Source organism: Durio zibethinus, chromosome 4 (genome assembly GCF_047325235.1).
Source record: "Durio zibethinus cultivar Kanyao isolate XHJ-2024 chromosome 4, ASM4732523v1, whole genome shotgun sequence".
NCBI lineage: Eukaryota > Viridiplantae > Streptophyta > Magnoliopsida > Malvales > Malvaceae > Durio > Durio zibethinus.
In genome coordinates, this window is record NC_143165.1 from 21,028,349 (window position 1) to 21,053,693 (window position 25,345).

Sequence of the window (25,345 nt, forward strand, 5' to 3'; positions counted from 1 at the left end):
TTAATGAAAATAAATTTTTAAAAATATAATTAATTAAAGGAATATTAAAAACTTAAATAATTATTAAATTTTAATTCAAAATAACCTCGCGTAATCGTAAGCACATCCAAACACAAATACTCCCGAGTATAATAGAATCGAATCGAATTGATACAGTAAAAAATTTGAGTTCGAGTTCGTCTCATAATTTAAGGCTCGATATTTGGTTCGAACTCGATCAAATTTTATTTTTCAAGCTCGAGCTTGATTCGTGATCGAATTCGAGCTACTTGAGCTCACTCGATTAAGCTCGATTAATATGTAAAAATAAGCTCGATTCGTATACTCAACAAAAATTTGATTATTTATACTCGAACTTATACTCAAAATATTTTATTAATTAAAATAATAAAAATTTATTTAAATATAAAAGTTCGATTAGACTCGTGAGCTACTCGAATCAGATATAAGAATACTCAAATTCAGTTCGATCGATAAATCGAGTTACTTGAACTTGAATTCAACTCGATAATAATCGAATCAAATTCGAATTTTCTTCGAATTAAATCCGAATAATTTACGAATACTAATATATTATTTATACTCCTATTTCCGACACCATTTTCATTTTTCATTAATGTCGTTTTTTGTTTTTTTAATTTACACCATCGATTCATTGAATCTTCACAAATTGATTAGTAGTATATTTTAAAATTTAAAATTTTATAATTAATTAATTTAAATTTTCTGAAAAAGAAAAAACAAAAGAAAGGAAAGAGAATAATGGATTGAATTCTCCACCAAATTTGTTCTTCTTGGGAAGATTTTAGCAAGCAAACAGTTACTTTCTCTTTCTCTCAACGGATTTTCCGAAGCTTTCTATCAAAATTACACTACAAAATAAAATCTCATATCCAAACAGAATCCAGAAACTGGATTGTCCTTTCTCTCTCTCCACTCCGCCTTTGAATTCAAAATCTCACTCTCACTTCTCAGTCATTCTGTTTCTTGAATACGTTTCTGTTTTGATCTTTATTTCTAGATTTAATATTCTTCTTTTTTTTTTTTACTATTTTGATTTGTGGGTTAAATATGCTTTTTTTTGGTGAGTCAGATAATTCAAAATGCAGGCCTCAACACATTTAATCAAAGGAAATTTAGGCTTTGAGTTTTCAAAACGAAGAGTTTTACCTTGTTTTGGTAAAGTTACGGAACTGAATTTAACTTTGGATTGTAATATTTGCTTCCGAAGTGGTTCCATTTGCAGCGGTTTAAACTCCGGTGCCGTTTCAATGGGAGCTGAGCCCGCACGAGCCAGAAATGGCATCGAAACTGTCGTTCGCTCTTCGGTCAAATCTCGATCGATCAAAGCCCAGGCTTCTGGTCTCTCTCTTTCTCTCTCTCTCGCTCTTTTTTTTTTTTTTTTTAATTTTAATCTGCGTTTTCGGTTGAATTTTTTTTAGTGAAATAATGTTAGATTTTTAAAGTGAGAAAAATTTCTTGATGAATGCATTGCATGTTTGATGACATCGCTTTTTCTCTGACTAATGATATTCATGTCTGATTGTGGGAGTAATAGATAATTTTGTTATTTGTTGAGATTTGTTATTTTCTGTTGTTTTGGGCTAGTGTTAGGCCAAGCTCAGTAGCTGGGATAATCCATATGGATATATCAATATATTGCAACTGTCTGTTACAAATAGGATGAACGTGAGGTATTGGGCACCCACGAAATGGAAGCAGACTCTGTTTTACTCTCTCCCTCTTAATTCTTTGGATTTTCTATCCTCTCCTCTATTCTCTACGTTCTCTTTTCTATTATTTCTTCCTTTCTATTTCCCATCTTATAGCACAAAACATTGCTCTTGTTAATCATCTGCATTTGTTTTAGTTATTAGACATATATTTCAAATTCTTTTATGTATAAAAAAACTTTGGAGGCATTGCGGGGAGCATCTTGCAAAGAAATGACTCATTTTGGTTTTGTTCGGTTGTGAATTGCAATACTTTCCTTTTTGCTTCTTGAAATTTCAATGGAAAGTAGAAGTAAATAATAAAAAGTAACATCTTGTATTTGATTAAACCTGAAATGTGACACGTTTAAAAGTTATTATTCCCTATAAAAGTAAATTCATGCATTTGGTGTTTAAAAGGTTAAATTTTTTACTTTTATTATATAGGAATATGACTTGATTTTGTTTCCAAGCATGCTTTTTGCTTCTAGTGCAAAATACAAGTTGCAAAAACAATAACTAAATTCTATTGATATATTCTATAGCACTATGGTGATGGTTTAGGGTATAACTAGTTACATACTTTATTCTTGCAGATGTGTTTAACTGATTTTGTTATCGTGTTAGTTTAATTTGGAAGTAACATTCTTTCCACTAAAATCTATTAACTTGCATGGTTTTGTCAGGATTGTTGGATGTATGCTTGTCATATTTTTTCTAACCTGCTTTCCTATATTGTTTTCAAATGGCAATTGGAATTATTCTGCAGGTGTAGACATTGAGGATTTGAAACTGATCAACCCTCAGGGAAAATCATCTGGGACAGTTCTGCCATTTGTCGGTGTTGCTTGCTTGGGAGCTATATTATTTGGTTACTCATCTAGGGTATATACCAATTCAACTCAGAAGGAATGTGCTCTTGTTTCTTGGTTCTAAACTTGTTAATTAGTGGTTTTAGAATCTCTATTATACCTTAGCCAATTAGAGCTGTAGAAACAGATAAGTATATTCTCCAGTAATACCAAAGCATCAGAGAGAATCAATATGGCTCATTTATGTGTCCCAAAAAAATACGATGCCTGCAACAAGGGATGTGGGTGAACATTTCCAGTATTTTGGGAATGGTCAAACACTGGATAAGATTCCCTCCATTGGTTATATTCTAGATAAAAAAAAAATTGTTGCAAAAATTTATGCAAAGAATCCATAATCAATATCTTGGCAGTTGGCGTGCTACATTTTGTTTATCATATGGCTTATTTGTTTGTTGCTTTATGCTTGGCTTTGATAATGCTACACTCTTCTAATTCCCCCCATCCTCCTTTTCTTTTTCTTTCTTTAGGGTGGTAAACAGTGCTCCTGAATATCTATCTAAGGATCTGGGGATTGCTGAAAATACTGTCTTGCAAGCATGTGTTGTGATCTTTAATTACTATGAAAATTCAGCCTCTTAATTTGTTTCTTTTTCCTTTCCTTTCCTTTTCCTTTGATTTTTTGTTTGTTTCTAAAATCTTTTACATGTGTATTTTGGTCTTTGATAAACCAAATTCCCATAACACGTTTATTGCTTGAAGATTATTTAGTGAAATTAAGTGAAATAGAGCACATTCAACTACTCATGCTGTTCATCTCTTGTCATGTGTTTTGTTTATAAAAGTGAAATGGCTTCATTTGTAATCATTTGAGCAATGTCAGACATTGTTGGATTGTTTTTTTGCCTTTTTGTCAATTTGGTTATTTTGATTATGCGTGTAATTTGTTTGTCTTTAAATTCTACAACTTTTCGACTAAGTAGCTAACTTCTTATTATGTTATGTTAATTTGAGTAGGATGGGTTGCAGCACACTTCTTGCTGGTGCCACTGCTGGTTCATTTACTGGGGGAGAACTGGCAGACAAGTTTGGCAGGACAAGGACTTTTCAATTAGATGCTATCCCTCTTATTATTGGAGTGGTTCGTACTTTGTATTGTTTCATTAACTATTAGCTTGTTTACTGTCATAGAAAACTAATTCTTCAAAAGGCCTTAAATGTTTTCAGTGCTACGGCCCAGACTGTCCAGACTATGATGATTGGCTGTTTACTGGCCAGTGTTGGTATTGGTAATCATCTTCTATTGTTCTGCTTTACATATCTGAGGTATTTTTCATCTTTATTATTTGCTTTAGTTGTCTAGTTTTTTGGAAACATCTGCTGACATTCTTTCTATTTGTCAGATCTCACCAACTGAAATCCGTGGTGCCCTTGGATCTATAAACCAACTTTTTATATGCGTTGGGATTCTTGCAGCGTTGATGGCTGGATTACCTTTAGCTAGAAACCTGTTATGGTATATTACCCTAGAACTTTTTATACTTGTATCACATGATTCATTTGGTATGTTAAATTGTGTTTTTACTATTTGTCTGGAAACTACTGAGCATGCATTCAATCATGCATCTAATGAGTTTGGACCCTTCTAACTGTTGATGAGAATTTAGTTAGAAGTTTCTAAAATCTGGGTTCAATTTGGTAATAAAGCTAAAAATTTCTTTCTTTTTTTTTTCTTTGGTAGCTATATTTGGCAGTAAATCTTTCCCTTACTAGTCTCGAGACCATTCTTCCTCTCATTGGCCCCTTTTCAAGGAATAATAGGCTAATTTTATCCCTTTTCTGCATTGTTTTTTTCTTTTTTTTTTCTTCATTCATCTTGCTGGCAAAAGGGTGACAGGTAGACCAATAAGACATGGGTTAAAATGATAAAAATGACCTTTCCTTTACTAATCATATCGAGCAAATGTTTTTAGACAAAGCACAATGGTGTAATATAATTCATGTAGTCAATCCCACACACTATGGTGTGGGATTAGGCTTCTTTGTTGTCCATTTGCTGTCATTATACCATATTCCTTGTAACTGTATTCCTTATGCACCTGAGCATTTGTCTCAATCATAGGTGCATGTACGTCCCTGCTCAAAGAGTTGGGGGCAAATCCCTCCTTCCCCAAAAAAGTTGTACCAGATAAAAAAAAGAAGAAAAGGAAAAGCTCCATCTGACTAGTTCGAATGTTTAATTTTGTGGTATGCTTTCTAATCTATCTTTATTTTTTGGATCTTCTTCTGTGTTTGTGAGATTGAGTGAATAGGTCGGGAAAATGCCTCTTCATCACTGTACATATTAATGTTGTGCATGATGTGCCAAAATGTAATTGAGAATTGTATTTCTTGTGCAAATAAATTTTTGTGTCTACTTAAGCATTTACACTAACTAGTTCTGTCTTATTTATATTTTTTTCTAGTAGGTGGAGGACAATGTTTGGTATGGCTGCTGTCCCTTCTATTTTATTGGCGCTAGGAATGGCTTTTTCCCCAGAAAGTCCTCAGTGGCTGTTACGTTTATTATTGGACTACTCAGTCTCTTTATTTTGCATTTCTATTCATCTCACATCGATATATATATATATATATATATATATATATATATATAATATTGATTCCTTGTTGATTGAACACATCAATTTCGCAGCAAGGGAAAATTCCTGAAGCTGAAAAATCTGTAAGAACATTAAATGGAAAGGAAAGAGTTGCTGAGGTTATGTATGAGTTAAGAACTGCAGGTCAGGGTTCTACAGAACAAGAAACACGTTTTCTTTTTTCTAATTTGTTTTGAAAAAAATTGTTTTTTTGGTGAATTCTTTGAATTTAGAGAGAGGAGCAGTTTTAATATGGTCTTTTTGTGGTATGTATGTGTTGTGATAAATTTTGATGGTTTTGTTCATGTTTATTTTGCCCTTTAGTCTATTGCAGTTGAGTATGGAAAAGGTTTTGAGGCTTTTAGGCTAGACGGGCCTTTAATGGTTGATGTGGTAAGGAATTTAAGTGACTCTACATTCACTCGATTTGTGTGTCAGTGATTTCAATGAGTTTGGCCATCTTATTGGCTTACGAATTTCTTTTGGTTTGAATAGGATTACTTGAATGATAGATTACAAGAAGGTTTTCTTAAGCGAATTCGCTATACCATGAAACCAGATAAACCATATGGTCTAATTTTCTCTTAGGATAATGTGGTGGTAAAACAAGCAATTTTCATATATCTCAGAGTCATATGATGATGGATATATACTTTTAGTTGACCTTTTATGTATATTTACTTGTCTTTGTGATGTGGGATTAAATATAGTGAATTAAGTTTGTGATATAACAGTCCTAACCAAATAAAAATAAATGGCTATCATGCCAAACATGTTTTTAACTTTGTGTCTCTTTTAAATAAGGTACTTGGATTTAGTGTTATCAAGGGTGCTAGGTGCACTATAGGCTCTAGAACCCTTAGGTGCAATGTGCAAAAAAATTGCTTGCCCAAGTGAAGTAAGGTGCAATGAGGAAGAGAAGGAGCATAGAGATAAAGAAAGGATGGTCAAGCTCCGCACTCTAGGTAACATTCCACTAATTGGTAAGCTTCTGAAGCAAAAAGGGTATCTAAGAAAGTAGTCCATCATATCGTACAGGTTATTGCCAATACATCCTTTCTCATCCAGGGAACTTAAATTTATTGTACGTTATGCTAAATCATTTTTTGCCTATTTTGTCAAATAGGAACTTTTGGGCCCTAACACTAGAGCTTGCCTTGCAGAGGAGAATGTTGAAGCCATTTGTCAGTTCTTCAACACTATTGGTAAGCAACTTGATGAGAGTTCAAAATCACAGTGCATAAATGATATGTACTTCACCAGATTGAAGGAATTGATTACAAATCCTCAGCTTGTGCCAAGATTGAGATTTATGGTTCATGATGTTCTTGATTTGCATGCAAACAAATGGATTTCCCAGGCATGAGGAGGTAACTCATAAATGCCATCAAAATTTCTGTGTTAGATAGCTTCTTAGGTAACTTATTTTTTGGTGTTGTGTAGAAGGCAGCAATTGGATAGCTTCTTGTGGCTTAGAGAAAATGTGATGGTCTTTTTTTTGGGCAAAACTTAGTGTCCATACATTCTTGTGGCTTTGATGACTTTTACTATGGCAATAGCCAATACTCAAGTCTATCTCTGATAGAGATTAAAAGTGAGCCATCATACCAAGATTCATTAAAGACTTGCTCAAATCTTAGTTCTTCATTTGATGGTTCATGCAAAAAATGCCCCGATGCAATGCGAAATGCAGTGGATAACTAATCGGAACTGTTGCAAAGGAAAAAAATCATACTGAAAGAGCAATATGTGGATCGGCAGTTGTTATTTCAATTGCTGCTGCAAAAATTGATAATCACCCTTTCATCATTGATTTGTTCAGCTGTATGTCTTCTTCAAACGTTTTGGGTAAGAATTAGAGATTAGGTAGTATCACTTTTACCTCCTTTTCAATTATTTTGTTTTGTCCTATAATTGTACTATTTTGCCTAACAAATCGTAGCTACCTCAAAATGAAATGTAAGTTTAACCATTTTTCTACTTTTTACTGTTAAGTACAAATCGAGGTCTGTTAGGCTTTGACATAGCAGGAGCAACCTTTAAAGATAACTTTTCTTTATTTATTTATGCTAAGATGCATTTGTTTTTTACATGCTAACCGAATTGAAACGTATAACTTTTTTACTCTCTTTAGTCTTTTGAACTTCTAGTACTCACTGAAATAGTTCTGATGTTGGTGTTGCATTCCATGCTCCCTTGTGTGAGGAGGTAATTAATGAAAATTTGCTTTGCATTCCACGCTCTCTCTTGGCGCTAAGGTTGGTTTAGTTAATCTATTTGGTGCAACTAGATTTTTTTTTTTTGTTTTATATAATTACTAATTATGCTGTTTTCATTGGGTATTTTCTTTGATTTTTCATGGAAGAATGATAAAAACTTGACAGTTCCAACTCCAACTAAGAGAGTTCAAGAGCTGGAATGGTTAAAGAAAGACTTGGAGAGGAGAAACTACGAGTTGCAGGCTTTGTAGAACTAGCAATTAACGATGTAAACTCTCTTAAATTTTTATTTTATATTAACTGTCGTAACTTTGGTCACAGCTTTCACAGCTTCATCTCACGTCTTGAATATTTTTGTTTAATGTTATCGTAAACTTTATCATAATTAGAATTAAACATGTCTTTAATTGTAAGATAATTTTTTATTTTTTAAAATTATATTTTAAATATAAAATGTAAAATTTTTATGTCAAATTTATACAAATTATTAATTAAACAAATATCAATTTAATAAAATACTAAAATTGATTATAATTATTGGGCGAAACCAGGTCTTCAGTTATAGTATATTATAAATTACATAACATACTAATTTTAATATAATATCTTAATGAATTTTTTTATTTTATCTCACTATACTTTTACCAAACAAGTAGCATCTCATGTTTAATTTTTAATTTTATAATACATTTATCAATCTCGTTATTATCGTTATCATTATTTTTAATTCTTGTTATGTTAAATAGATTTTACCCATTTTGAAAAAAAAAGAAAAGTGCATAATATCTCTAAAAGGTAAGTACATATACTATTTTCATAATTTTTCTCATTTTATTTTTTAATTTTAATGAAAATAAAGATGAAAAATCATCATTTCTTTTATTTTTTTATAAACATAATAATTACTTTTTTTCCTTTTTTACTCAGCTGTTTCACTTAATAATATTTATTTTTTAGAGAATTTTTCAAATGCAACTATTAGTCAAAAAAATCATCATAAACTTTATGGACAAATTTTCACATTAAGTCATGTATATTTATAGTTGTGCTTCTAATTATAATATATATTTTTACATATTTGTCTCAATTGGAAGAATCTTTAAAAGACGGGATCTTGAATTGGTACACATATAAGATGAGATTTTAAATTTTAAGTTAATTTATAATTTAGATGTTAAAAACTTATTTTAGCTTAAAATTAAAAAATAATATTTTGATCGTAAAAGAGTAAAAAAAAGTTTTCAAATAAAAATTTAATAATGATTTAAGTTTTTGATATTTTATTATTTCCAATTAAGCATTAAATTTTTTACTTTGTATTAGTTAAATCATTAAATATTTATTTTTATTTAATTAAACTTCTATATATTTATTTTATTTAATTAAGTATTTCATTGTAAAAAATGAAAATAGATTTTTAAAAATATAATTAATTAAGAAAATAATAAAACTTAAATAATTATTAAATTTTAATTCAAAAAATTTGTTTATTCTTTTATCTAATTCACGTTGAATAAAGAAAAATAAGAATTGTTCCATGAGACGTTGATGAAATGGATTTCGTGTGTGTTCGCGCCAATACCAACACGACAATAAATCTAATTCAAAATAATCCCACATAATCATAAGCTTATCTAAATATAAATATTCTCAACGTCATTTGCTTTTTTTATTAATTTTGTTTTAAAAAAAAAATCTACACCTTCGATTCTTTGAATCTTCATAAATTGATTAGTAGTATTTTTTAAAATTTAAAATTTTCTAATTAATTAGTTTCAATTTTCTGAAAAATAAAAAACAAATGAAAGAGAAAGAGAATAATGGATTAAATTCTCCATCAAATTTGTTCTTCTTGGTAAGTTCTTAGTAAGCAAACAGTTACTTTTTCTTTCTCTCAACGGATTTTCCGAAGCTTTCTATCAAAATAATACTACAAAATAAAATCTCACATCCAAACAGATCCCAGAAACTGGATCATCCTTTCTCTCTCTCCACTCCGCCTTTGAATTCGAAATCTCACTCTCACTTCTCAGTCATTCTGCTTCTTGAATACGGTTCTGTTTTGATCTTTATTTCTAGATTTAATGTTCTTCTTCTTTTTTTTTTGACTGTTTTGATTTGTCGGTTAAATATACTTTTTTTTGGTGAGTCAGGTAATGCAGGCGTCAACACATTTAATCAAAGGAAATTTAGACTTTGAGCTTTCAAAATGAAGAGTTTCGCCTTGTTTTGGTAAAGTTACGGAACGGAATTTAACTTTGAATCGTAATCTTAGCTTCCGAAGTGGTTCCATTTGCAGCGGTTTAAACTCCGGTCCGTTTCAATGGGAGCTGAGCTCGCACGTTCCAGAAATGGCATTGAAACTGCCGTTCGCCTTTCGGTCAAATCTCGATCGAAAAAGCCCAGCCTTTTGGTCTCTCTCTTTCTCTCTCTCGCTCTTTTTTTTCTAAAAAAAAAATTTTAATATGCGTTTCGGTTAAACTTTTGTAGTGGATTAATGTTAGACTTTTAAAGTGAGAAAAATTTCTTGATGAACGCATTGCATGTTTGATGAGATCGGTTTTTCTCTGGCTAATGATATTCATGCCTGATTGTGAGAGTAATAGATAATTTTGTTATTTGTTTAGATTTGTTATTTTCTGTTGTTTTGGGCTAGTGTTAGGCCAAGCTCAGTAGCTGGGATAATCCATATGGATATTTCCATATAATGCAACTATCTGTAACAAATAGGATGAACGTGAGGTATTGGGCACTCACGAAATGGAAGCAAATTCTGTTTTACTCTCTCCTCTTCTCTATTCTCTACTTTTTCTTTTCTATTAATTCTTCCTTTCTATTTCCCATCTTAAAGGACAAAACATTGCTCTTGTTAATCATCTGCATTTGTTTTAGTTATTGGACAGATATTTCAAATTCTTTTATGTATAAAAAAACTTTAGAGGCATTGCGTCCTGGGAATTGTAGGGAGCATCTTGTAAAGAAATGAGTCATTTTGGTTTTGTTTGGTTGTGTATTTCAATACTTTCCTTTTTGCTTCTTGAAAAATCAATGGAAAGTAAAAGTAAATAATAAAAAGTAACATCTTGTATTTGATTAAACCTGAAATGTGACACATTCAAAAGTTATTATTCCCTATAAAAGTAAATTCATGCATTTTGGTGTTTAAAAGGTCAAATGTTTTACTTTTAATTATATAGGAATATAACTTGATTTTGTTTCCAAGCATGCTTTTTGCTTCTAGTGCAAGACACAAGTCGCAAAAACAATAACTAAATTCTACTGATATATTCTATAGCACTATGGTGATGGTTTAGGGTATAACTAGTTACATACTTTATTCTTGCAGATGTGTTTAACTGATTTTTTTATTGTGTTAGTTTAATTCGGACGTAACATTCTTTCCACTAAAATCTATTAACTTGCATGGTTGTGTTGGTAATGCTGGATGTATGCTTGTCAGATTCTTTCTAACCTGCTTTTCTATATTGTTTTCAAATGGCAACTGGAATTATTCTGCAGGTGGAGACATTGAGGATTTGAAACTGATCAACCCTCAGGGGAAATCATCTGGGATGGTTCTGCCATTTGTCGGTGTTGCTTGCTTGGGAGCTATATTATTTGGTTACCCATCTAGGGTATATACCAATTCAACTCAGAAGGAACGTGCTCTTGTTTCTTGGTTCTAAACTTGTTAATTAATGATTTTAGAATCTCTATTATACCTTAGCCAATTAGAGCTGTAGAAACAGATAAGTATACTCTCCAGCAATACCAAAGCATCAGAGAGAATCAATATGGTTCATTTATGTGTCCCAAAAAAATACGATGCCTGCAACAAGGGATGTGGGTGAATGTTTCCAGTATTTTCGAAATGGTCAAATGCTGGATAAGATTCCCTCCATTGGTTATATTCTAGATAAAAAAAATAATTTTTGTAGAAATTTATGCAGAAAATCCATAATCAATATCTTGGCGGTTGGCATGCTACATTTTTTTTTTTATCATATGGCTTATTTGTTTGTTGCTTTGTGCTTGGCTTTGATAATGCTACACTCTTCTAATTCCCCCCACCCTCCTTTTCTTTCTCTTTCTTCAGTTTGGTAAATGGTGCTCTTGAATATCTATCTAAGGATCTGGGGATTGCTAAAAATACTGTCATGCAAGGCTTGTGTTGTGATCTTTAATTACTATGAAAATTCAGCCTCTTAATTTGTTTCTTTTTCTTTTCCTTTCCTCTTCCTTTGATTTGTTGTTTGTTTCTAAAATCTTCTACATGTGTATTTTGGTCTCTGATAAACCAAATTCCCATAACACGTTTATTGCTTGAAGATTATTTAGTGAAATTAAGTGAAATAGAGCACATCCAACTCCCCATGCTGTTCATCTCTCGTTATGTGTTTTGTTTATAAAAGTGAAATGGCTTCACTTGTAATCATTCGAGCAATGTCAGACATTGTTGGATTATTTTTTTGCCTTTTTTTTCAATTTGGTTATTTTGATTATGCATGTAATTTGTTAGTCTTTAAATTGTACAACTTTTCAACTAAGTAGCTAACTTCTTATTATGTTATGTTAATTTGAGTAGGACAGGTTGTCAGCACACTCCTTGCTGGTGCCACTGCTGGTTCATTTACTAGGGGAGAACTGGCAAACAAGTTTGGCAAGACAAGGACTTTTCAATTAGATGCTATCCCTCTTATTATTGGAGTGGTTCTTACTTTGTATTGTTTCATTAACTATTAGCTTATCTACTGTCATAGAAAGCTAATTCTTCAAAAGGCCTTAAATGTTTTCAGTGCTATGGCCCAGACTGTCCAGACTATGATAATTGGCTGTTTACTGGCCAGTGTTGGTATTGGTAATCATCTTCTATTGTTCTGCTTTACATATCTGAGGTATTTTTCATCTTTATTATTTGCTTTAGTTGTCTAGTTTTTTGGAAACATCTGCTGATATTCTTTCTATTTGTCAGATCTCACCAACTGAAATCCGTGGTGCCCTTGTTTCTATAAACCAACTTTTTATATGCATTGGCATTCATGCAGCGTTGGTGGCTGGATTACCTTAGTGGGAAACCTGCTATGGTATGTTATCCTAGAACTTTTTATACTTATGCCACATGATTCATTTGGTATGTTAAATTGTGTTTTTACTATTTGTCTGGAAACTACTGAGCATGCATTCAATCATGCATCTAAGGAGTTTGGACCCTTCTAACTGTTGATGAGAATTGTAGTTAGAAGTTTCTAAATTTTGGGTTCAATTTGGTAATAAAGCTTAAAAGTCATTCTTTTTTTTTTTTTTGGGTAGCTATATTTGGTATTAAATCTTTCCCTTACTTGTCTCCGAGACCGTTCTTCCTCTCATTGGCCCCTTTCCAAGGAATAATAGGCCGATTTTAACCCTTTTATGGATTATTTTTTTCTTCATTCATCTTGCTGGCAAAAGGGTGACGGGTAGACCAATAAGACATAGATTAAGAGGATAAAAATGACCTTTCCTTTACTAATCATATCGGGCAAATGTTTTTAGACAAAGCACAATGGTGTAATATAATCCATGTAGTCAATCCCACAACCTATGGTGTGGGATTAGGTTTCTTTGTTGTCCATTTGCTGTCATTATACCATATTCCTTGTAACTGTATTCCTTATGCACCCGAGCATTTGTCCCAATCATAAGTGCATGTACCTCCCTGCTCAAAGAGCTGGGGGCAAACCCATCCTTCCCCAAAAAAGTTGTACTGGATAAAAGAAAGAAAAAAAGAAAAAGCTCCATCTGCCTAGTTCAAATGTTTAATTTTTTGGTATGCTTTCTGATCTATCTTTATTGTTTGGATCTTCTTTTGTGTTTGTGAGATTGAGTGAATAGGTTAGGAAAATGCCTCTTCATCTCTATACATATTAATGTTGTGCATGATGTGCCAAAATGTAATTGAGAATTGTATTTCTTTTGCAAATAAATTTTTGTGTCTACTTAAGCATTTACACTAACTAGTTTTGTTTTATTTATATTTTTTTCTATTAGGTGGAGGACAATGTTTTGTATTGCTGCTGTCCCTTCTATTTTATTGGCACTAGGAGCGGCTTTTTCCCCAGAAAGTCCTTGGTGGCTGTTTCAGGCTTTTTATTGGACTATTCAGTCTCTTTATTTTGCATTTGTATTCATCTCACATCAATATATATATAATATTGATTCCTTATTGATTGAACACATCAATTTTGAAGCAAGGGAAAATTTCTGAAGCTGAAAAATCTGTAAGAACATTAAATGGAAAGGAAAGAGTTGCTGAGGTTATGTATGAGGTAAGAACTGTAGGTCAGGGTTCTACAGAACAAGAAGCAGGCTTTTTTTTTTTCCTAATTTGTTTGGAAAGAATTTTTTTTGGTGAATTCTCTAAATTTAGAGAGGAGAGCTGTTTTAATATGGCCTTCTTGTGGTATGTATGTGTTGTGATAAATTTTGATGGTTTTGTTCATGTTTATTTTGCCCTTTTGCCTATTGGAGTTGAGTATGGAAAAGGTTTTGAGACTTTTAGGCTGGACAGGCCTTTAAAGGTTGATGTGGTAAGGAATTTCTCTACATTCACTCAATTGGTCTGTCAGGGTTTTCAATGAGTTTGGCCATCTTATTGGCTTACAAATTTCTTTTGGTTTGAATAGGATTACTTGAATGATAGATTGCAAGAAGGTTTTCTTAAGCGAATTCGTTATACCATGAAACCAAAAGAAGCGTACGGTCTAATTTTCTCTTGGGATAGATAATGTGGTTGTAAAACAAGCAATTTTCATATATCTTAGAGTCATATGATGATAGATATATGCTTTTAGTTGACCTTTTATGTATATTTACTTGTCTTTGTGATGCGGGATTAAATATAGTGAATTAAGTTTGTGACATAACAGTCCTAACCAAATAGAAAATAAATGGCTATCATGCCAAACATGTTTTTAGCTTTGTTTCTCTTTTAAATAAGGTACTTGGATTTAGTGTTATCAAGGGTGCTAGGTGCACTACAGGCTCTAGAACCCTTATATTGCTTGTGTTGCAATGTGCAAAAAAATTACTTGCCTAAGTGAAGCAAGGTGCAATATGTATATATGTGTGTCTATATATAAAAAAGCTTAAGATATATAATTCTGATAATAAACTGTAAAGACTGGTCCATATCTAAATTCTATCCTACAAAACATGCAAAACTTCCTTTTTCTTTTTTGGCCAATATAAAGAAAGCCTTTGTTTTTGCAATGGCTATACCTACAATAGTGGCAGTAAACGGGGGCTTGAAGATGAGGAGTGTTGACAAGCTTATTTAGAGAGCAAAGTAGTGAAGGAGACAAGGTCTTTGATATCTGAGCTTTGTCTCCAGTTCTATAATCTTGGATGAGTCTCAGAAATAGGTGGCAGCATCACCATGAAGGTTCATGATAGTTGTATCCCTATGCCTCAAGAGCTCAACCTTATGTCCCTTTCTAGTAGCTATTTCTCTATCAATCACCTTTTTTTGTCTTTTGAATAGTTAGTATTGAAGCTCAAAGATGTGTTTTTTTTTATGATTTTTTTTAGTTTTTGATTAATATGGACCATTGTTATTGTAGCTTAATTATTGGTTTGTCTTATTTTTTGGTTCTTGGATCCTGGCTATTTGTTACTGAAGCTCAAAGTTCTGTTTTTTTATGACTAATGGGAAGTTTGATTTGGGTTATTATTTTAGCTGCGTTATTATAATTATTATTATTATTATTATTATTTTTTTTAACTTTTTGGTTTTTGGGTTTTATTATGCAAGCTAAAAGTTGTATTTTCTTATGATTAATTTGGGATGTTTGATATTATAGGTTTTTTATTGTCTTAGCTTAGTATTTACTTTCATGGTTCTTTTGGCTTATGTGCATTTCATATCCAAGCTCAAGTCAGTTTTTGTGTATTAATTTGGAATGTTTGCTATATGGGTTGTTGTTTTTCTGTGAAAGGTTTCATTCTTTATTTTCATCTACTAAAATTGATGTATTCTTGCATTTTTATAAGGCTATACTACCCTCCATTTGATGTTAATGATGTTGGGAATTGATGGTTGAGATGTTAAAGATTAATTGTAAATAGAAAAACTTACAAAGAAGATAACTCACAAGAATTTGAATAATGACAGAATATTATTATTAGATTAAAATGATGAAAGTTCACCACCAAGACTAGACATTAAGGTATACAGAAACAACACCTTAAGAATTCTAATTAAGGATACAGAATTATAAAAGTTCACCATTTTAGAAAATCCACTTAAGAGATACTGAACTTGAGAACAATCTAAAAGATTGTTTAAAGATAAAACAAATTCTTTTCTGCATTCTGCAAAGAATAACAGAAAATAAGTAAGCTAGGAATATCCCTCAAAGCATGGGAGCTTCAAAGATTGCCTTTTTTGCATTGCTGAATTGATGGGATCCCCTTCAAACTTGTCTTGCTAAAATGGTGCCTAAAATCATGGATTTGCATGTGAATATAATAAATTGTAGTGTGAACATAATTAGCTGTCCATTTACTCTTGCAAATTACAGCCTTGCACATTGATAATGTGCCTAATATTTGGTGTCTAGGTTCATCCATGAATCTGACTATAATCGCATCCATTTTCATTTTTTCCTTTTCCAGCTAGTGTGAACACAATCTCTCTATTCTAGCCCACTTTATTTCTACGTTTTAATGGATTTGGACAAAGGATAGGCCTAACTTAGTTTTGGATAAGTCCTCCTTAATCTCAACCCAAGTTGTAAGATGTGTTGACACTCGCCAATTAAAGTATGTCATACACATATTTCAAGTAGCAGTTAGTTTAGAGGATGCACGCCATGCTCTAGAGATATGCAGGCGTGCAGCAGAAATTGCAGATATTATATCAAGAATCAAATTTCAAATATGAATTCTTTTACATGTAAATAAGCTTTCTAGAATGATTAGAATTTGTTGAGAGGTTTGCATGTTGTTTTATTTTGATTAACCAATTATTTGTTGCGATGACCAATTTTGTTTGGTGGAGCTAACAAGCTCAGGGAAGAAGTGAGGCTAATGACTACACTTAAGGAAGAGAAGGAGCATAGAGATAAAGAAAGGATGGTCAAGCTACGCACTTTAGGTAACATTCCTATACTTGGTAAGCTTCTGAAGTAGAAAATGGTACCTAAGAAAGTAGTCCATCATATTGAACAGGTTATTGCCAATACATTCTTTCTATCCAAGGAACCTAAATTTGTTGTACGTTATGCTAAATCATTTTTTGCCTATTTTGTCAAATAGGAACTTTTGGGCCATAATACTAGAGCTTGCCCTGCAAAGGAGAATGTTGAAGCCATTTGTCAGTTCTTCATCACTATTGGTAAGCAACTTGATGAGAGTTCAAAATCATAGTGCATAAATGATATGTACTTCACCAGACTGAAGGAATTGATTACAAATCCTCAGCTTGCACCAAGACTGAGATTTATGGTTCATGATGTTCTTGAGTTGCATGCAAATAAATGGATTCCCAGGCATGAGGAGGTAACTCATAAATGCCATCAAATTTTCTGTGTTAGATTAGATATTTTTTGGTGTTGTGTAGCAGGCACCAATTAGATAGCTTCTTGTGGCTTAGAGAAAATGTGATGGTCCTTTTACTGGGCAAAAATCAGTGTCCATACGTTCTTGTGGCTTTGATGACTTTTACCATGGCAATAGCCAATGCTCAAGTCTATCTTTGATAGAGATTAAGAGTAAGCCATCATACTAAGACACATTAAAGACTTGCTCAAATCTTAGTTCTCCATTTGATGGTTCATGCAAAAAATGCATCGATGCAATGCAAAATGCGGTGGATAACCAATTGGAACTATTGCAAAGGAAAAAAAATCATACTAAAAGAACAATATGTGGATTGGCAGTTATTTCAATTGCTGCTGCAAAAATTGATAATCACCCTTTCATCGTTGATTTGTTCAGCTGTATGTCTTCTTGAGACGATTTAGATAAGAATCAGAAATTAGGTAGTATCACTTTTACCTCCTTTTCCATTATTTTTGACCTATAACTGTACTGTTTTGCCTAACAAATTTTGGCTACATCAAAATGAACTGTAAGTTTAACCGTTTTTCTACTTTTTACTTTTGAGTACAAATCGGGGGCTATTAAGCTTTGACATAGCAGGAGCAACCTTTAAAGATTACTTTTCTTTATTTATTTATGCTAAGATGCATTTGTTTTTGACATGCTAACCAAATTGAAACATATAACTTTTTTACTCTATTTAGTCTTTTTAACTTCTAATACTCACTGAAATCATTCTGGTGTTAGTGTTGTATTCCCTGCTACCTTGCATGAGGAGGTAATTTATGAAAATTTGCTTTGCATTCCATGCTCTCTCTTGGCACCAAGGTTGGTTTAGTTAATCTATTTGGTGCAACTAGATTTTATATATATATATATATATATATAATTACTAATTATGATGTTTTCATTGAGTATTTTCTTTGATTTTTCATGGAAGAATGATAAAAACTTGATAGTTCCAATTGCAACTAGGAGAGTTCAAGAGATGGAATGGCTAAAGAAAGACTTGGAGAGGAGAGAGTATGACTTGCAGGCTTTGTAGAACTAGCAATTAACGATGTCAATTTTCTCTTAAATTTTTACTTTATATTAACTACCATAACTTTGGTCACGACTTCATCTCACATTTTGAATATTTTTGTTTAATATTAACTGTAAACTTTATCATAACTAGAATTAGACATGTCTTTAATTGTAAGATAATTTTTTATTTTTTAAAATTATATTTTAAATATAAAAAGTAAAATTTTTATGTCTAATTTATATAAATTATTATTGAAACAAATATCAATTTAATAAAATATTAAAAATTATTATAACAAACTAGGTGAAACCATATTCCTAGCTCTAATATATTATAAATTACATAATATACAAATTTTAATATAATATTTTAATGAATTTTTTTATTTTATCTCACTACACTTTTCCCAAACAAATACCATCTCATGCTTAATTTTTAATCTTGTAATATATTTATCAATCTCACAATCATATTTATCATTATTTTTAATCCTTGTTATGTTAAATAGATTCTATTCATTTTGAAAAAAAAAAGCATAATTTCTTTAAAAGGTAAGTACGTATACTTTTTTCATAATTTCTCTCATTTCATTTTTTTTTAATTTTAATGAAAATAAAGATGAAAATTCATTATTTCTTTTATTCTTTTTCCTTTTTTTTATAAATATAATAATTAATTTTTTTAAAACTTTTTCACTGGGCTGCTTCAATTAAGAATATTTATTTTTTAGAAAAATTTTCAAATGTAACTATCAGTTGAATAAATTTTATGAACAAATTTTCACATTAAGCCATATATATTTATAGTTGTGCTTCTAATTATAATATATATTTTTACATATTTGCCTCATTTGAAAATTTTTTTAAAATACATGATCTTGAATTGGTACTCATATAAGATGAGATTTTAAATTTTAAAGTAATCTACAATTTAGATGTTAAAAACTTATTTTAGCCTAAAATCAAAAAAATAATATGATAAATTATAAAATAATAAATCAATTTGTAAGTGAGTCAAAAAAATTTTCAAATAAAAATTTAGTAATCATTAAACTTTTTGATATTTTATTATCACTAATTAAACACTAAATATTTTATTTTGTATCAATTAAATCCTTAAAGATTTATTTTTATTTAATTAAAATTTAAAATTTTAATTTTTATTTAATTAGGTATTTCATTGTAAAAAAATTCAATTGATGAAAATAGATTTTTAAAAATATAATTAATTAAGAAAATAATAAAATTTAAATAATTATTAACTTTTAGTTCAAAAAATTTGTTTATCATTTTATCTAATTCAATTTGAATAAAGAAAAACAAGAATTTATTGTATGGGACATCGCGAAGCGGATCTCGCCTGCGTCCATGCCAATGCTAACACGACTACAAATTTAATCTAAAATAACCTCACGTAATCATAAATCCATCCAAATACAAATACTCCTGACGTTATTTTTATTGTTTTATTATTCTCGTTTTTGAAAAAAAAATTTTACACCTTGATTAGTAGTATATTTTAAAATTTAAAATTTTATAATTAATTAATTTCAATTTTCAGAAAAAGAAAAAGTGAAAGAAAGAGAAAGAGAATAATGGATTGAATTCTCCACCAAATTTGTTCTTCTTGGTAAGTTATTTTAGTAAGCAAACAGTAACTTCCTCTTTCTCTCAACGGATATTCCGAAGCTTTCTATGAAAATAACACTACAAAATAAAATCTCATATCCAAACAGAACCCGGAAACCGGATCATCCTTTCTCTCTCTTCACTCTGCCTTTGAATTCGAAATCTCACTCTCACTTCTCAGTCATTCTGTTTCTTGAATAAGGTTCTGTTTTGATCTTTATTTCTAGATTTAATGTTCTTCTTCTTTTTTTCTTTTTTTTTTGGACTGTTTTGATTTGTCGGTTAAATATGCTTTTTTTTGTGAGTCAGGTAATTCAGAATGCAGGTGTCAACACATTTAATCAAAGGAAATTTAGGCTTTGAGCTTTCAAAACGAAGAGTTTTACCTTGTTTTGGTAAAGTTACCGAACGGAATTTAACTTTGAATCTTAATCTTTGCTTCCGAAGTGGTTCCATTTGCAGCGTTTTAAACTCCGGTGCAGTTTCAATGGGAATTGACTCGCACGTGCCAGAAATAGCATCGAAACTGTCGTTCGCTCTTCGGTCAAATCTTGATCGATCAAAGCCCAGGCTTCTGGTCTCTCTCTTTCTCTCTCGCTCCTTTTTTTTTTTTAAATTTAATCTGCGTTTCGGTTGAATTTTTTTAGTGAATTAATGTTAGATTTTTAAAGTGAGAAAATTTTCTTGATGAACGCATTGCATGTTTGATGAGATCGGTTTTTCTCTGGCTAATGATATTCATGCCTGATTGTGGGAGTAATAGATAATTTTGTTATTTGTTTAGATTTGTTATTTTCTGTTGTTTTGGGCTAGTGTTAGGCCAAGCTCAGTAGCTGGGATAATCCATATGGATATTTCCATATAATGCAACTGTCTGTAACAAAAAGGATGAACGTGAGGTATTGGGCACTCACGAAATGGAAGCAAATTCTGTTTTACTCTCTCCTCTTCTCTATTCTCTACTTTTTCTTTTCTATTAATCCTTCCTTTCTGTTTCCCATCTTAAAGCACAAAACATTGCTCCTGTTAATCATCTGCATTTGTTTTAGTTATTGGACAGATATTTCAAATTCTTTTATGTAAAAAAAAAACTTCGGAGGCATTGCATCCTGGGAATTGTAGGGAGCATCTTGTAAAGAAATGAGTCATTTTGGTTTTGTTCGGTTGTGAATTTCAATACTTTCCTTTTTGCTTCTTGAAAAATCAATGGAAAGTAAAAGTAAATAATAAAAAGTAACATCTTGTATTTGATTAAACCTGAAATGTGACACATTCAAAAGTTATTATTCCCCATAAAAGTAAATTCATGCATTTTGGTGTTTAAAAGGTTAAATGTTTTACTTTTAATTATATATGAATATAACTTGATTTTGTTTTCAAGCTTGCTTTTTGCTTCTAGTGCAAAATACAAATTGCAAAAACAATAACTAAATTCTACTGATATATTCTATAGCACTATGGTGATGGTTTAGGGTATAACTAGTTACATACTTTATTCTTGCAGATGTATTTAACTGATTTTTTTATTGTGTTATTTAATTCAGACGTAACATTCTTTCCACTAAAATCTATTAACTTGCATGGTTGTGTTGGTAATGCTGGATGTATGCTTGTCAGATTCTTTCTAACCTGCTTTTCTATATTGTTTTCAAATGGCAACTGGAATTATTCTGCAGGTGGAGACATTGAGGATTTGAAACTGATCAACCCTCAGGGGAAATCATCTGGGATGGTTCTGCCATTTGTCGGTGTTGCTTGCTTGGGAGCTATATTAGTTGGTTACCCATCTAGGGTATATACCAATTCAACTCAGAAGGAATGTGCTCTTGTTTCTTGGTTCTAAACTTGTTAATTAGTGATTTTAGAATCTCTATTATACCTTAGCCAATTAGAGCTGTAGAAACAGATAAGTATACTCTCCAGTAATACCAAAGCATCAGAGAGAATCAATATGGTTCATTTATGTGTCCCAAAAAAATACGATGCCTGCAACAAGGGATGTGGGTGAACGTTTCCTGTATTTGGGGAGTGGTCAAACACTGGATAAGATTCCTTCCATTGGTAATATTCTAGATAAAAAAAATTTGTTGCAAAAATTTCTGCAAAGAATCCATAATCGATATCTTGGCAGTTGGCATGTTACATTTTTTTTATCATATGGCTTATTTGTTTGTTGCTTTGTGCTTGGCTTTGATAATGCTACACTCTTCTAATTCACCCCACCCTCCTTTTCTTTTTCTTTTTCTTTCTTCAAGGTGGTAATTGGTGCTCTTGAATATCTATCTAAGGATCTGGGGATTGCTGAAAATACCGTCATGCAAGGCATGTGTTGTGATCTTTAATTACTATGAAAATTCATCCTCTTAATTTGTTTCTTTTTCCTTTCCTTTCCTTTTCCTTTGATTTGTTGTTTGTTTCGAAAATCCTTTACATGTGCATTTTGGTCTCTGATAAACCAAATTCCCATAATTCCCATAACACGTTTATTGCTTGAAGCTTATTTAGTGAAATTAAGTGAAATGGAGCACATTCAACTCCCCATGCTGTTCATCTCTTGTCATGTGCTTTGTTTATAAAAGTGAAATGGCTTCACATGTAATCATTCGAGCAATTTCAGACATTGTTGGATTGGCTTTTTGCCTTTTTGTCAATTTGGTTGTTTTGATTACGCGTGTAGTTTGTTAGTCTTTAAATTGTACAGCTTTTCGACTAACTAGCTAACTTCTTATCATGTTATGTTAATTTGAGTAGGAGGGTTGTCAGCACACTCCTTGCTGGTGCCCCTGCTGGTTCATTTACTTGGGGAGAACTGGCAGACAAGTTTGGCAGGACAAGAACTTTTCAATTAGATGCTATCCCTCTTATTATTGGAGCTGTTCTTACTTTGTTTCGTTTCATTCGCTAATAGCTTGTCTACTGTTGTAGAAAACTAATTCTTCAAAATGCCTTAAATGTTTTCAGTGCTACGGCCCAGACTGTCCAGACTATGATAATTGGCCGCTTACCGGCCAGTGTTGGTATTGGTAATCGTCTTCTATTGTTCTGCTTTACATATCTGAGGTATTTTTCATCTTTATTATTTGCTTTAGTTGTCTAGTTTTTTGGAAACATCTGCTGACATTCTTTCTATTTGTCAGATCTCACCAACTGAAATCCGTGGTGCCCTTGAATGTATAAACCAACTTTTTATATGCATTGGAATTCTTGTGACGTTGGTGGCTGGATTACCTTTAGCTGGAAGCCTGCTATGGTATATTTATTTCACATGATTCATTTGGTATGTTAAATAGTGTTTTTACTATTTGTCTGGAAACTACCGAGCATGCATTCAATCATTCATCTAAAGAGTTTGGACCCTTCTAACTGTTGATGAGAATTGAGTTAGAAGTTTCTAAAATCTGTGTTCAATTTGGTATTAAAGCTTAAAAGTTCTTTCTTTTTTTTTTTTGTTTTTGGTAGCTATATTTGGTAGTAAATCTTTCCCTTACTAGTCTCCAAGACTGTTCTTCCTCTCATTGGCACCTTTTCATGGAATAATAGGCTGATTTTATCCCTTTTCTGCATTATTTTTTTCTTTGTTCATCTTGCTGGCAAAAGGGTTACGGGTAGACCTATAAGACATGGGTTAAAAGGATAAAAATGACCTTTCCATTACTAATCATATCGGGCAAATGTTTGTAGACAAAGCACAATGGTGTAATATAATTCATGTAGTCAATCCCACACACTATGGTGTGGGATTAGGCTTCTTTGTTGTCCATTTGCTGTCATTATTCCATATTCCTTGTAACTGTATTCCCAATGCACCCGAGCATTTGTCTCAATCATAGGTGCATTTACCTCCCTGCTCAAAGAGCTGCAGGCAAATCCCTCTTTCCCCAAAAAAGTTGTACTAGATAAAAAAAAAAAAGAAAAAAAGAAAAAGCTCCATCTGACTAATTCGAATGTCTAATTTTTTGGTATGCTTTTTTATCTGTCTTTAATTTTTGGATCTTCTTCTGTGTTTGTGAGATTGAGTGAATAGGTCAGGAAAATGCCTCTTCATCACTATACATATTAATGTCGTGCATGATGTGCCAAAATGTAATTGAGAATTGGATTTCTTTTGCAAATTAATTTTTGTGTCTGCTTAAGCATTTACACTAACTAGTTCTGTCTTATTTATATTTTTTTCTATTAGGTGGAGGACAATGGTATTGCTGCTGTCCCTTCTATTTTATTGGCACTAGGAGTGGCTCTTTCCCTAGAAAGTCCTTGGTGGCTGTTTCAGGTTTCTTATTGGACTATTCAGTCTCTTTATTTTGCATTTCTATTCATCTCACATCGATGTATATAATATTGATTCCTTATTGATTGAACACATCAATTTCGCAGCAAAGGAAAAATTCCTATAGCTGAAAAATCTGTAAGAACATTAAATGGAATGGAAAGAGTTGCTGAGGTTACATATGAGTTAAGAACTGCAGGTCAGGTTTCTACAGAACAAGAAGCAGGATGGTTTGATCTTTTTAGCAGTTGTTATTGGAAAGGTATGCTTGAATTTTGAAAGCTACCATAAATCTGCATGGAATATTTATACTGCTATAAAGCCCATTGATAAACATGCCCTGTTAGAAATGCTACTGGACAATATTAAGAAGGACCTGATGGTAATGTAAAAGATCCATTAAATTCTTGTATTGCTTTTTTCAAACTATAGTACCTTGTAAAATTTGACCTTGAAGGTTCAATTTTCTCAAAACATGCTTTCAACTAGTATGCTCTTTTTGTTTTGAAGAGTTGTAGCAACACCAGTCCATCTAGTGTTTCTTGATTACCAAATAAAGACACAAGTACTTAATGTGCAAGGCTTAGGTTTTGTTTAACCATCAATTACTGCTTTCCTTGCACTAACTTATTTTTCTCTTGATGCCTTGATGATTAATAAGGATGAACTCAAGGCTCATGGATGTAATATTATTCATTTTGTTTAAACTTCATTTCTTCCTACTTCTAATTAGTATAGCTCATGATTCTTCTGATTATTGAATCACTAGTAACATATTTAAAGCTGATTAGTCTGAGACTACACCTTCAAGTTTCTAATGCTTCTTAATTTATCATGGTAATTTCCTTAAAACTGATCATTCTGAGACCACACCTTCAAGTTTCTAATGATTTCTGTTATATCATGGTAATTTCCTTTCTTGACTTTATGTCCTGTTGCAGTTGTGAGTGTTGGTGCTGCACTTTTCTTATTCCAACAGTTAGCTGGGATAAATGCTGTGTTATATTATTCTACGGCTGTGTTTCTTAGTGCTCGAATTGCATCTGATATTGCAGCAAGTGTTCTTGTTGGGGCATCAAATGTCTTTGGTTAGTATTTAATTATTTTTCAAAAACATAACTTCTTGGGAAAAACAAAATCCTAAGTTCACATGGGATATTTAACATTTCTGGCCTGTGATACTATTGCAGGCACAGCTATTGCATCCTCTTGATGGACAGACAAGGAAGAAAAAGTCTTCTAATCACAAGCTTTGCTTGAATGGTAGGCTTGGTAACTTGTAGCAGTTCATTTTCCAAATCAGAGAGTGGATTTTTTTTTTTTTTTTTTGGTTAAACTCTTTGAAACCTCCTGCATTTGCATTTTGGGCCTTAAGTTACATAAACAAGCATCTCTTATAGCTTCACTACATAAATTTCTTCCTTTCCCTTTGTTTGCTAATTATAATCAAGTTTCTACATAT

The 25,345-nt window shown here is 31.8% G+C and overlaps 1 protein-coding gene, 1 long non-coding RNA gene and 1 pseudogene across 11 annotated transcripts; all 3 read left to right on the forward strand.

Annotated features, from left to right (window-relative positions):
- The first annotated feature begins 747 nt into the window (after positions 1-747).
- On the forward strand, positions 748-13,636 carry LOC111299418 (plastidic glucose transporter 4-like). 8 transcript variants are annotated; one of them, XM_089759840.1, is made up of 7 exons: positions 755-1,362; positions 2,482-2,597; positions 3,542-3,665; positions 3,735-3,850; positions 3,928-4,040; positions 4,647-4,771; positions 4,993-5,129. In XM_089759840.1, the coding sequence occupies exons 1-4, from the start codon at positions 1,104-1,106 to the stop codon at positions 3,815-3,817; spliced, it is 582 nt and encodes a 193-aa protein (XP_089615966.1). In that variant the 5' UTR covers positions 755-1,103; the 3' UTR covers positions 3,818-3,850; positions 3,928-4,040; positions 4,647-4,771; positions 4,993-5,129. The 8 variants fall into 8 exon arrangements, 6 of the variants coding, with proteins under 6 accessions (XP_089615970.1, XP_089615969.1, XP_089615966.1 ...); XM_089759839.1 differs by having other exon boundaries at positions 4,990-5,126; XM_089759842.1 differs by having other exon boundaries at positions 761-1,362; positions 3,752-3,850; positions 4,990-5,126.
- On the forward strand, positions 5,236-7,702 carry LOC149519301 (uncharacterized). Of its 3 annotated transcripts, XR_016341669.1 has the most exons (3): positions 5,236-6,533; positions 6,607-7,421; positions 7,529-7,702. It is a non-coding gene; the product is annotated as an uncharacterized LOC149519301 (long non-coding RNA). The 3 variants fall into 3 exon arrangements; XR_016341668.1 differs by having other exon boundaries at positions 6,607-7,702; XR_016341670.1 differs by having other exon boundaries at positions 6,610-7,702.
- A 7,962-nt stretch (positions 13,637-21,598) lies between the features above and the next one.
- Positions 21,599-25,143, forward strand: LOC111299408 (plastidic glucose transporter 4-like; annotated as a pseudogene).
- The last annotated feature ends 202 nt before the right edge of the window (positions 25,144-25,345 follow it).